Source organism: Polypterus senegalus, chromosome 1 (genome assembly GCF_016835505.1).
Source record: "Polypterus senegalus isolate Bchr_013 chromosome 1, ASM1683550v1, whole genome shotgun sequence".
NCBI lineage: Eukaryota > Metazoa > Chordata > Cladistia > Polypteriformes > Polypteridae > Polypterus > Polypterus senegalus.
Genome location: NC_053154.1, coordinates 113451488 through 113464304, shown reverse-complemented (window position 1 = coordinate 113464304; position 12817 = coordinate 113451488). Strand labels below are relative to the sequence as shown.

The window sequence follows — 12817 nt, the reverse complement described above, 5'->3', positions numbered from 1 at the left end:
AATAATATTTGCATGGCTCAACAGACATTGGCACATCTGTAAACAGCTGTAATCAGTCCCCTGCTGATCTCTCCTTTGATTACTGCTGACCCTTTAAATCACTCCTCTCAGCTCCATTTTTTTCCATTGCTTGCCAGCTTTTCTCAAAACGTCATGGAAGAATGATAAGAGCAGTGACGGCGGCATGTCACATCACTTACCAAAGCTGTGTTCCTGCTGAAGCTATTTATCCTCATGGTTGCATGGAGTTTACTCGGGGAGGAATGGCAACACTGTGCTGGAGGGCTTTTCCAGTTTTTTCTATGGTTCAGCAAAGCACGCCATGCTCTTTGAATGCTATTGAAATAAATTAAGCAAATAAATGTAACTTTAAAGTAAACATTACACCTGTTTAAAGCTGCCAGAGGTTTCCAGACCTGAAACAACAGAGAGACCTGTGTTGTTGTAGCGTTTCATTTAAGTAATTTCTTAAAGCTCTTCCCTAATTCTAAGCTCTCCATTTAATAAATCGGTTTAATTCTAAGAACAGTGCCAAAATGTGTGTTCTTATATAGAGATATGTGTTGTTACTATAATTTTTTTCAAATAAAGGCACTAATTCACTTCCTTTTTCCTGATTTATTTTTACTCATTTGTCTTTATAAAGTTGTATCTTGATTATTTCTACCTAATTGTGTTTAAATGACACAGTTCACACTGTGGGTGTAAATAAAAACAATCTTGACACAGGATAAGGTAGTTTCATGTTATTTGCACCCATGTGTGTAAGTAAAGAAGTGGCTTTAAGAATACATAGAATGAAATCTTGATTAAGTCACCAAATTTATCTTAATGAGTAATTCTGGTAAAATAAAAGCACTACATTTGAATAAAAATATGCAAGTTTGTCACATTCCTTAAAAGTTAATAATGTCAGAAATTCATTTATTATTAGAATTTTAAAAATCTTAACATAATTATTGGCAAAAAATGCATATGGCTTGTAATCATCTGCAGGACTTCCAGGCCTGCACATGATTGTAAGCAAACATTAATAGATTAGACAGAAAACATTAAAAGAAACAAGAAATTTGCAGACCAATAGGGTGCAATTAATGATAATATCTGCCCATCCATTTTAGTTGCAGGAAGCCCATTCCATCAGAAGGCACTCTGTGTTCTTGGGTTGGTGAGAAAAACAGAAAACATTGAAACCTAAAGCAATATGGGAAATGGGTAGCTTCAACAAAGGTAGTACCCAGGCTGTAATTCAAGACATTAACTTTATTTTTAAATTATGAACACTTTTCAAGCAACTCAACACATTGTAAGATAAAAAAAAAAAATCAAAAGCCACTTGAAAGTGGAAGTACTACTATAATCATCCATACGATAATTAGGATGATGGCCCAGTGAATAGCCTTGGGTTCAAACTGAGTTTCTGATTTGGCAACACATTCTTGTTCTTAACACAAGATTTCTCTGTGTCCCATGGTTTCCTCCAATAATCTAAGTGTTTGTGTGTAAGTGGGGTGTATTGAGAACACTAATCTATAGCACAAGCAAGTGAACTTGATAAACTGAAATTTCACTTTTGCTGAAGTGGACATTTTAACAGTTTCCAAAGACACCTGGGTGAGATATGTGGACAGCTTATATACTAGTTAACTTAAAGAAGCCTCTCAGAGTATAAACAACTAATTCTGAAAATTCTGAGAATGGCAGTCCATTCAATGCCATACCCATTTCCTGGTATTGTTTTAAAACAAGAGACCCTCCAGAGAAAGTATTTTCCTCGTGAACAACCTCAACTTGCAATCCTCTAAAAGAACACAGGTTTCACTTCTGAATGCTGGCTATACAACATAGGGTTAAGTTCTCCTGTTAGCATACCAACATGGAAAATCTCCTCTGGTGACATTCTCTGCTTCAGACGTTTACTGACAGAATACAGTGTACAGTTTAAGGTAATAACAGTGTGGTATTTTTGACTCTAAGAATGGAGTGCAAAATAAAGTTACTAATTTAAAAAATCATTAGGTCAAGACAAAAAAAGCGGGTTGGAATAAAGGCCAATAACTCAAAGGATGTGCCCCACCTTAGATTTAAGTACCATTGAAAAAGCAATGTGGTTAATCCTCCAAATGTTTAATGGAATAAATTAAAATGTTTTAGTAGCAGCACGTGTTCCAGTGCTAAAAGGATGTTTGTCTAATGATACAGTTAGAAAATTGCTGTGTCAAAGACAGTTCAGCTCATGAGATCACTCTCAACATCTACTGTAACACTAGGCTGCTTTTTTACATGAAGCCTTCATTCATACATGAAGGTCAATCAATAACTGATTTGGAACAGGACATTCAAACCAGGTCTGTGAGGATTTCCCTCCAGATACAAAATTCTCTCTACCTCATCCCAAATGTTGTGTAGGTAAATTCAAGTATCACATTCTAAATTTTCCCAGTGTGATTGTGGGCCCTATGATTAAGGGACACTTCCTCCAGGATAGATCTTTGACTAATGCTGCAGGGCAGGCTCCAGTCCCCTGTGATCCTAAGTTGGGTTAAGCAGATTTAAGAATGTGTAGGATGTGTTACTGGCAGAATGTTTACATAAAACCAGGGGCCTCAAGTATAATACCCTGTGTAGAATTCACACTAAAACATGGCGTACAGACAAAACCAGAAATGTGTGTAAGCACAAAAAAATTCAGATGCATAAAACTGTGTGTAAATTAAATTTTATGCTCCTTCCCTTTATAAATCCCAATCAACGTGAATTTTAACACACAAACTTAAAGCCCACTCCGGAACTTTTCCTATTTGAATATGCAAATCAATATAAATAGCTCCTCTATTCAGTGTTTTGTGAAAAGACCATAGCAAAAGCAATTTCAGCGAATGAGAAATGGAGGTCCGGCTCAGTGACGTGGAAGCAAGGAAAACATACTTTGGTGGCTATTTGGTGGCTTAAGCAGTAATATGAGCAACCAAAGGAAACTGATGCAGTGGTTCAAGTTCAAGTTCAGAAAGTTGCACAATGGCCAAAATAAAAAGAAGTGGTCAGATATCATAGTCAACAGGAAAAGTCAAATCACAGCCCACTGTCTGAGTGTCAACACCACTGGAGGAGGTGGCAGAATTCTGGGGCTCAAACTGTTTGAGCAGCGAGCTTCTGCAATTATTGGTGAGACACTTACAGTGTATGTCTCGTCAGAGAGAGTAGTTCATATCATTATTATTAAAGGCAGCATACATTATGAGACATAGACCAATCCTCGGTGTGATTACATCATGAAAGATCGTAGCAAAATTGGAAATTAGTATGCAGCAAAGTTACATACTTACAGGATTACTTTCCCTTCTGAAAACTGTAGTTCTTTGGTGTGTGTTTTGTCCATTCTTTGTGAAAGGTTGTTTCTGCAGTGGCAGAAGAAAAAAGGATGGACTTTACACAAGAATAAAAGAATGTAGCAAAATATATTTTACTTATTACAGTAAATTTATTTTATAAATACTCAAATAAGAAGCAAAAATGACAAAGGAATAAAAAGAGTTTTTTCTTTAAAAAAGTCATTTCATCAGAGAAGTCAAAAAGATTAAATACTATAGAGGGCAAATTGACTAAACAACGATAATAAAATATTTAGGACAACAGTGCACAAGAAAACTTGTGAGCATGACTAAAGGCTAAAATGTGGAAGTGGATCACTTAGATTGATCAAGAAGAATGAAGCAAGAAAAGAGATGAGGCCATAAAATATATTACACATATGCACACGTTTCATAAATATATCATAAGGGTACACTATGGATAATACATACACACATACATACATTATATATATTAGGGCATAGAGAATAGATTTAAAAAATAATAAATCATGATTAATCACATCTAACATTAAAACGTAATTATAAAATTAATATTTAAAACATGAAGTAACTACACACTGAATCACAAATTTAATGTAGAATCAACACAATTAATTTTAAAAAATTAATGGCATTGTTTAAAGTTCAACAATGACCTTAAACTTGAACTTTTAACAAAACACTAATTGAGCCAGTACAACTTGAATTTGAATGCCTTCCTAAAAGGCAAGTTGAAAAGAAGGCAATAGGAAAATTATCAAATTAGCACAGCATGTGAGACATTGACATGTCAAAGTAACGATCAATACGACTGTTGACTTTGAATGCACTGTTGAAAACTGATTTAATTGAAAGAATAAGTATCTCTTAAATGGGGATACATTAAAACACTATCCTCAATTGTTCACCATCAACAACTTGATAATTATACTGTACACAAGTGTTTTTCAACTGGTGCGCATTGGAAATAACACTGTAGTCCCCCTGGGTCCGACCAGAGGCAGACATTTTCCTCAAGTTGTGAAGACCTGTCTGAGAAAGATTGGACTACCTGGAGAAGACAACATAAAAGCAGCTCTGATCAATCACTTTGCAGACACAGCACTTAGAGAGCACTTTAGCAGACAGGAGACATGTCGAGGGTGCATCTGTCCAAGTGCATGTTCACCAGCAACTCTTGCAAAGCCAAGGTATAGTGGACATATGGGTTGCCTCTAACTCCATGTCAGTGCAGTGAGGCAGATAGAGGACCCCCTACATGAGTGGACAAAGGGACGAAGCAGCTATTAATGCATCCAAAGTGTTCAATATGTGCTGTGTCTGTGAACAGCAATTTCCATTCTGCTTTTTTGCCACCCCCTGCTCTGCCCCTTGAGACAGTTTAGCACTTGTATAGATTTAATGCTTCTGCGGTTGGTAGAATCGTGGTGTACCTTGGGATTTTTGGGTTACAAATGGTGAGCCACCATAGAAAAAAAAGGTTGTAAAACACTGCTCTACCTACACCTTTGTTCCAGGCATGTAACTGCTATCTCGCTTAAAAACTGTCACCACACATTACTTGAATGGTTATGTTGCATTCTTTGCAAAATTAGTAAAGATACTGAACACCTGAATCATGGATAGGGTTCATCATTACACTTCTGTTCAGTAGAATTTTGTCATTATGTATTAGGGCAGTCAGCACTGTAAGCTGGCTGGCAGGCTGACAAGTTAAATATAGAGGTACTAGAGACTTGCGTATTTTGGTTTTAGTGCCACTCAAAGATAACTTATTTGGCAATTATGGGATACAACATTGATTCAATCATCTAGCAGAAACTTGAAATATTAATGATAAAAAAAGAGAGGGTATAATTTTTACTTTCTCAGGTTTTCTCTAACATTGCACCAGGACAATCATAAACCCTCCTCCCCACACCCTTTCCTCCTATACTCCCCTGAACCTAGATCAGTATGTTTAAATCGAGAAAATTAATACCAGTGCTAAATATTGACATGTGGTATTATTGTTTTGAACAGAGTAATACAAAATGTTAAACAGTTAAATGAAAATTTGATTAAATAACATTTTTTCACTTAGCATATAATTACTGTACATATGTTTATGTAATTCTTTAGGTACACATTTAACTTAGATGTATTACTGTTTTTTAATGTTAAAAAATATATATATATATATATATATACACACACACATACAATGAAACATGCACACAAGTATACATTATATACATTATATACAAATACAGCATGTAATGAAGAAGGGTGGAGAAGGAATGACATATGTGGGAATGCCCCATGCAGAGATAGCAAATTGCTTTTTGGTTCTATAAATGGTTTTGCTCATTGAGCTGTACAATAACAGACAAAGACCAGACAGACAGACACAAAGATATGTAGCTATGTTAAATGAAATTGACAGACGGAACTGGTGTTTATCAAAAACTTAATTAATTACTGAGCATACTGCATTTTATGAATGTAACTTAAAAATAGCTTAAAAAAATTATAACAGCACTGAACTAGATCCGCATGTTAGAAACCAGACTGATGTAGTATAGATAAATAATTAAAACATGATATTAAAAAATAAATGCATACACAGTTTGTATATTCATTTAAAGATGTCATATATAGTTTACACAGATTGAATACACACATTCAGTCATGTTGGGAAGGCTACAGATAGTTAGAAACACCATACAATATAATGCACTTCTTTCTCATCAGTCATTTGTAGAAACTCAATTTTATGCATTCTGTTTTTTTTTTTTTTTTGCAGACAGATGTGCTTTAACATTCAAGATGAATTGTACTTATTATGCTTTAAATGATTTCTGTATTCATTTGTTCATCCATTTACTGAACCTGAGTCTTCCCCAACAACACTGAATGCATAAAATGAACCAATCCTTACCAACATGTACATTAGTCCAATGAAGATTGGCCAATCAACATAAAGACACATCTTTGGAATGAATTTGATTGATGTGTATATGTAAAGCTTCAGTAGATTGTCAATATACACATCCACAGGAAAGGTTCACTCATTACCTTTCTGTCACGACTCCTGTTTCTTCACTTTTCTTAAGCAGTCTCTTGTACCTCTTCCCTTCTTCCTGTAAGAAATGTGCAATGCAGAAATGATCAGAATCAATTCCTATGTCACAGCACACAACCCTGAAGGTGTGATTGTTATCTCCTGCTCTTCAAGTTGCAGGTATTGGTGCTGTGTCTTGAATGTCTTTCATACACGTGTCCATAAGCTTAATGCTTGTTTGGATTCACATTATTAATGAAAAACAAAATAAACATAGACTCGGGACAAGAGAAATTTACTAATGTAGTTGAGCTTTAAAGCAGGCTGAAAGAAGCAGGAAAGCAGTGATGCAAGTCAATGAACAGTCCAAACACACCTCAGTGTCCAGGGGTAGAAGCTGTGATCTTCAGCAACCCAGAGCAATAAGACAAGAAGTGGGAAAGCATGGAGATAGGAAGAATGTGAAAGGGGTATTTCTCTGGAAAGAAAATGTTAAACTACATAAGGAATTAATAACAATTCTCCAATAGAAGCTCCAAAACAATCAAAACGCAAAGCAGAAAGAGCACAGCAGGGAGGGCAAAACCCATCTCGAGCTCAGCCTCCTTACACCCTTGCCTATGTGTACACCGGCCAATTAGCATAATGTTCATTCAGCCTTAGCAATCCAGTATCACAAGCCTCGGAGAATCACAGACAACTGACATGCTTTCATGAAGTTTGCTCTTCTATTTCAAAAATAAATAAATATGTACGGCTCAGTAAACACCTGGTAGGGAAACTGTTGAATTAATGAGAGAGCTCAAATGATACGAACAGCATTAACACAGTTGTGCCGACTTCTCAGTGGTGGTCCCTGCCAACAAGTTAATGGTAATAATCACCAAGTCCAAGTCAGTACACATTCAAGTTTCATTAAAACAGATGAAAAATTCAAAAAAGGTAGATTGTAGCCCAGAAAAGTATTTTATTTTGGTCATGCGTTTTTCAACATGGGAAATGTCAATTCATTGGACACCTGTTTTTGTTTTCTTTTTTGTTTTTAAACTGAATGTGCCAAAATGATAAAATTTTTCATCCATTGAGCTTGCTTTACCAACTTACCATTTCAGTATAATGAAAGGACATGGACCAGCCAGAAAAAGGCACCAATACCTCACAGAAAACATAAAAAAAAATCCTCAAATACACAAATACAGGCACACATACGCTGGACTGTAAAAGAAAATCTGACCTTCTGCTGTCAGATAAAATGTACATGGAGAGAGTATGCCAAATATAAATAGTCCAGCCAGAATCAAACCCAGGAATAAATTGCTGTGATACACAAACACTAAAAAAAAAATTTTTAATTCTGAAATTTAGAGACCAGAATTTATTGCTACATCATGTTGGGCTCGAATTTCAGTTCTGTCAGACTTCATGTTTGGTGAAACATTTTGTGGCCTGAGGCAATACATTTGAAAATGCACAATAAGACCCATCCAGTTGTTTCTGGTTTGTAGAGGAGGTATGGCCAATCCGGTGCAAGAAAGCAAGCAACACTGGGTAGAAGGAAAGTCCTTTAGACACATATCTACATCAATTTCTGTTCAGTCTCAAAGAAACAAAGGATTTGTGAGGACAAAACCCAGACAGAAGACATTAACAAGCTGAGATTGTAAACCAAGAGTAAAGCCTATCTTTCATTATAACCAAAGAATGAACAAAACATCTTAGTCAAAAAGGAGAGAATTACAAGTCTTTAACCAGAAACACATCAAAATAAATATCACTAGGAGATTCACAGATTTTATACAATCTTAGATACCAGGAAGTGTATGGAGCGGACCTTTATACCTTTGACTTCTAATAACATGTGTAGTGTGACCCTGGACATTACCCTCAGCAACGCCACAGCAACCACTCACAGGCAATGAGAAAATCAAAACAATGTTGGAGCATGATGGTAAAAACTGTCGACTCTGTAGGGGCATTTTGAAATGAAAAACATATACTAGAATAATATTTCTTAGGTCTATAAATTTTAGAATGGGGACCACATATACTAACAGAAAAAAAAAAAAAATTAAAAAAAAAAAAATCACAACAATTTCAAATCACCAATTAATGAGAAAATTGGGAGTATGCCGAGTTTTAAAATAAACACTTTTGGACATGGGGTGCAAACACTAGAGTTACTTGTACTGTAAGTGGGACAGGAGTGTAACAAGGTTCCTTGGGCTGTAAGGGGCAGCACCACTATCAGATTAAGGTATTGTTATCAGGTCTTCTAAGGAAATCTGATATTATATTTGTAGTTTAAGCTTTAGTGTTACTTGATTTATGTTGTTGACTATAATCAAATAATTTCAATACAGCACCTACAGTACTTTTAAATGCTTGGAGGTTTCCTTCATGTTTGTCTTCATAGGCTTATGTTTTTAAGTCACTTGTGATAACATCCATCCATCCATTTAAGAACCCATTTATTTTGTGGGGAGCTGTTGCCTATCCTAGTAGATGAGGCATTGGCACATCACAGGTCACACTCACGCATATAAACCCACATAGAGTATATTTCAAGTTGCTAGTTAAAATAACTTGTACCTGCTTTTTTGATGTGGAAAGAAAAATGGAATAGCAAAGAAGAAAAAAACACAAACAGGGCTTAAGTCCATGATCCAAACTCAGGAACTTATGTATCTGCCAAAATCATAAACTCAAACCACCATGGTACTCAATAAAATAAAGTGTCTTCCATCATGTTACCAGACAAGTGAATCAGCGGTCGTTGCCAGCATCTGGCAGCTTCACTTCACTTTGGAACAAGGAACTACAATCCACTTTCGTTCCACAGTCATTGTGTAACTGACAAGTAATTAACACAGATTACAGGCCGATAGTCATGGGTGCAGATGACTATTGATTTCCAATTTTTCCATTAAAGAATGTGTCCCACATGCCACTCCACTTAAACAACTCACCATGGTTATTTCAGATAACTTGGTGTAGTTTACACTGATCAACCAAGCACACAAAAAACAAAAAGGAAGGCAGGTAAAGTGAAATATAAGCAAATTAGCCGAGGCAGCTAACTTGGCATAGGAAGAAAGCAGACAATTCAAATGCAATGTTGTCTGTGCCTTAGAATTACAGTGTGTGCTTCTGTGCTTAATACACAATATATGCTGTTGCATGTCATCTCATGTCATCTGGTGTGGCCATCTCAGATCATACTTTAAAAAACCTTCACTTTGCCCAAAGTTTGGGGCACAAGAAAGTAGTTATAATATGTATTTAAGTAACGTCACACAGTTACTTCTCTTTTAGTTTAGCCTGACCTATACCTCATGTTTTTAAAATCTGGCCTTTACAGAAAGAATGTCCCCAACCTCTTATTTCTAAATATAAGCAATGCATCAATCCATCCATCTATCCATTTCACTGTTTTTAACAATCTTTAGTTCACATTTGGGTTGTCTGTAGTCTTAGCCTACCCTAGCAACAGTCATATAGTACATAATAAGCCAGAGAAAGAGATAAGGAGGCAGTGAGAAAGATGATTTTTGAACTACGTGTTACAGAGTAATGCAGCAAAGTCTCTAAAGAGAAATGTTACCTTCTTTCATAATAATATATTAACAACTAAATTATTATATATAAAGTTTTTGTTATTATTATATAGGGAGGAAGATATAGTCATAGTCATGATTACGGGCATTTTATTTGCATTTGATAGGGAACAGAAACTGGACCATACAGTAAATGTCACACTGGTATCGGTTACTTTACTGCCCACTTCAATGTAACCCGCCCAGAACCATAATTATGGAAGAAGCCCCAGAGTTTTGTACTCTGCATGTGCACTTGTAATGGAAGGACAGCTGAGGAAGCTATTTAACAGAGCAGTTTTCCTTCAGAACAATAGGGGGCAGCAGGAGACCTGTTATGGCACATCTGCCTTATTGCTATTCATTATCATGGGCAGGTGACTTGAGGGTTATTTAGCACTTTAAAGAGCCTGAAACTGATGGAGAAAGCACCTGGAAACCAGCCCTTTAGTCCATGACCCCAAAGGTTATTCCCAGGGTAGTTCTGTAAGAAGCTCTTGGCCAGTGCTTAAAGCCTTTCCCTACCTTTCAGAATGGAACAAGGAGTCATGAGAAGAGTAATACAAGGGTTTAAATCATGGAAGGAAGAGAAGCCTAGAAGTTCCATCAGAAAGAGATATATAGAAGGTGAGAAAAAAGGAGTGTTTCACTGTGGAGGGTAACAACATAAGGCACATCATCTGTGAGATGCAAATTCAAATCCTTTTTTAGATAAGGACCACAATGGAAATACTGTAGGTTTAAGAAGTGATTTAAGAGGCAATTGAAGATCCATCTGTTCTATGAATATCTTTCTAATTGAAAAGTGAAAAAAAACATTGCGCTGTGATCATTTTTATTCTTATTTGTCTACGTTTAACTGCTTTATTGATTGTAATCTATGATTGTAAATGTATGAGCTTTTAGATCTTTTACTTGTGGCAATCAACGTTTGATACCTGTCCTATTACACTTGCCGAACAAACAGTTCCTAGCCTAATGTTACTGGATTGTTGACCTCTATTGGAGGTTGCTTTGGATTAAAGCATCTGCTTAGCAAATAAATGTAAATGTAGGTTTTCCTTTGTTTTTGCATACTATGTTACTTATGTGTTTATCCTTTCCTTGTGTGATTTATTAATATACCAACCATGTTTTGGTTGTTCTCTTGTTCTGGTTAGCTTCATTTCAATTCAGCAATATCTCAGGAGCACCTCCTGTATTGCAAATTGAATGATTATTAATAAAAACATTTGCTTTATTAGGTGATGATTATTTGGCTTTGAAAAGCCAAAAATACAAATAGCTAGAAAAAAGAAAAACACAACTAATCACAAAAACTGCAATACTATGAATTTAGAGAAATTTTAGACAGTCCTATTTTGAAGATAATGATATATTGCTCCTCTTTAGCATAAAACTAAAACAATGCTGTAGGCTTACCTCAAAATATACCATAAACGGATGACATATGGAGCAGGACAGTGGTTGCCTCTGCTTTCTCACAGCTTATACAATACTGAGTGTGAGACTCAGCCTAGTCCCAATAATCTCCCAATATTCACATGGATGTTTCTACAATTTCATCCCATCTCAAAGAGTTAGGTTAACTGTAAATTGGGGTGTGTGTGTGCTCTGCCATTTACTGGTATTCTGTATAACCTCAACAGGGCTGTTTCTACCCTTTCTGAGCCATTGTGTGATGATAGTGGTTTAAGTTCTAAAACAACCCTAACCCTGAATGTTGATAGGCTAAGGTTCTAATTTCAAACATGTAGGTTTCATAATTAGTTGTATATCTGATTACAATGCTTCTTCACCTTATATACGAATTGTCTTTAATTCAAGCAATGAGTGTTTCCCATTTCCCATTTTCATTTCTTACTGATTCAATGAAAGAATAGGAGAAATAACTGATGAAACATTGCAACTTTCAGTGCAGTCCTCCTTTTTATAAAACCTGAGAAAGCCGTCAGTCAAAACTTGCCATTTCATGCTATTTAGATTCAATTTTCCACAACTGAACATAATTATTACATTGTACTTGTTGTTCTCCCACTGATGATATAACACAACCAGGCCATCGGAAATGAGCAAGTAAGGGTATTAAATGCTCTGTTGAAATGAAAACCGGCTGACACGGCAACCATCAAGGACAAATGTTTTATAAATTTGTCCAGCTAATACTCTGGATGAACCAATAAGGTCACTGATAGGAACATTGTTTCTTATTTGACTAATTTACCTATTTGCATATTTAGTAATAATAGTGCACCTCATATTTAATGTTACTATGTCTTGATTTAAAAAAAAAAAGTGTGTTAACTGGTTTACTTTGTATTAATTGAAAATAGAAATTTTTTCACAAGTTGAAAAAAATGAAGAAATGTATCTCAACTCAATCAGAATTCTTGAACTTCAGAATGATAGTAAACGTATTTGATAAAATATCAAAATGCATCAGCTTCTTCATAATTTAAATAGCTATGAAAATCAGAACCCTCTATTAGATCAGTACATGTTGCCACAATTAATTTTAGGGTTCATTGCCTGAATTACTGGATTCTAAATTAGAAGAAACAACAAGCAATTAGGAACTGGACCCTAGTGGGAGAGATTGTGCACATAGGTTAAAAATATAATATCAGTGTTGAGGTTATTTGGTAGAATATTAATCTTACCATTTTACAATGGCACCCTTGATGCCAGTATAGAAGAGTCAGGCTCCAGAAGAAAACACCTATTCATCAAACAGCATAATGACCTACACGCTTACACTCGATTTAGTGTTACCAATCATTCAGTCCTGTACATCTTTGGGATATGAGAGGAAACTGGACAAGCTGAAG

The 12817-nt window shown here is 35.6% G+C and overlaps 1 protein-coding gene across 3 annotated transcripts in view; it reads right to left on the bottom strand.

Annotated features, from left to right (window-relative positions):
• schip1 (schwannomin interacting protein 1) overlaps nucleotides 1–12817 on the bottom strand; it is a 1049948-nt gene that overhangs the window by 979859 nt on the left and 57272 nt on the right. For all 3 annotated transcript variants that reach the window (XM_039756460.1, XM_039756470.1, XM_039756476.1), the window contains exons 3-5: nucleotides 6411–6475; nucleotides 3327–3398; nucleotides 201–336 (exon numbers count right to left, since the gene is read on the bottom strand). In XM_039756460.1, coding sequence (XP_039612394.1) covers nucleotides 201–336; nucleotides 3327–3398; nucleotides 6411–6475 — 273 coding nt within the window. The remainder of the gene's footprint in view (nucleotides 1–200; nucleotides 337–3326; nucleotides 3399–6410; nucleotides 6476–12817) is intronic.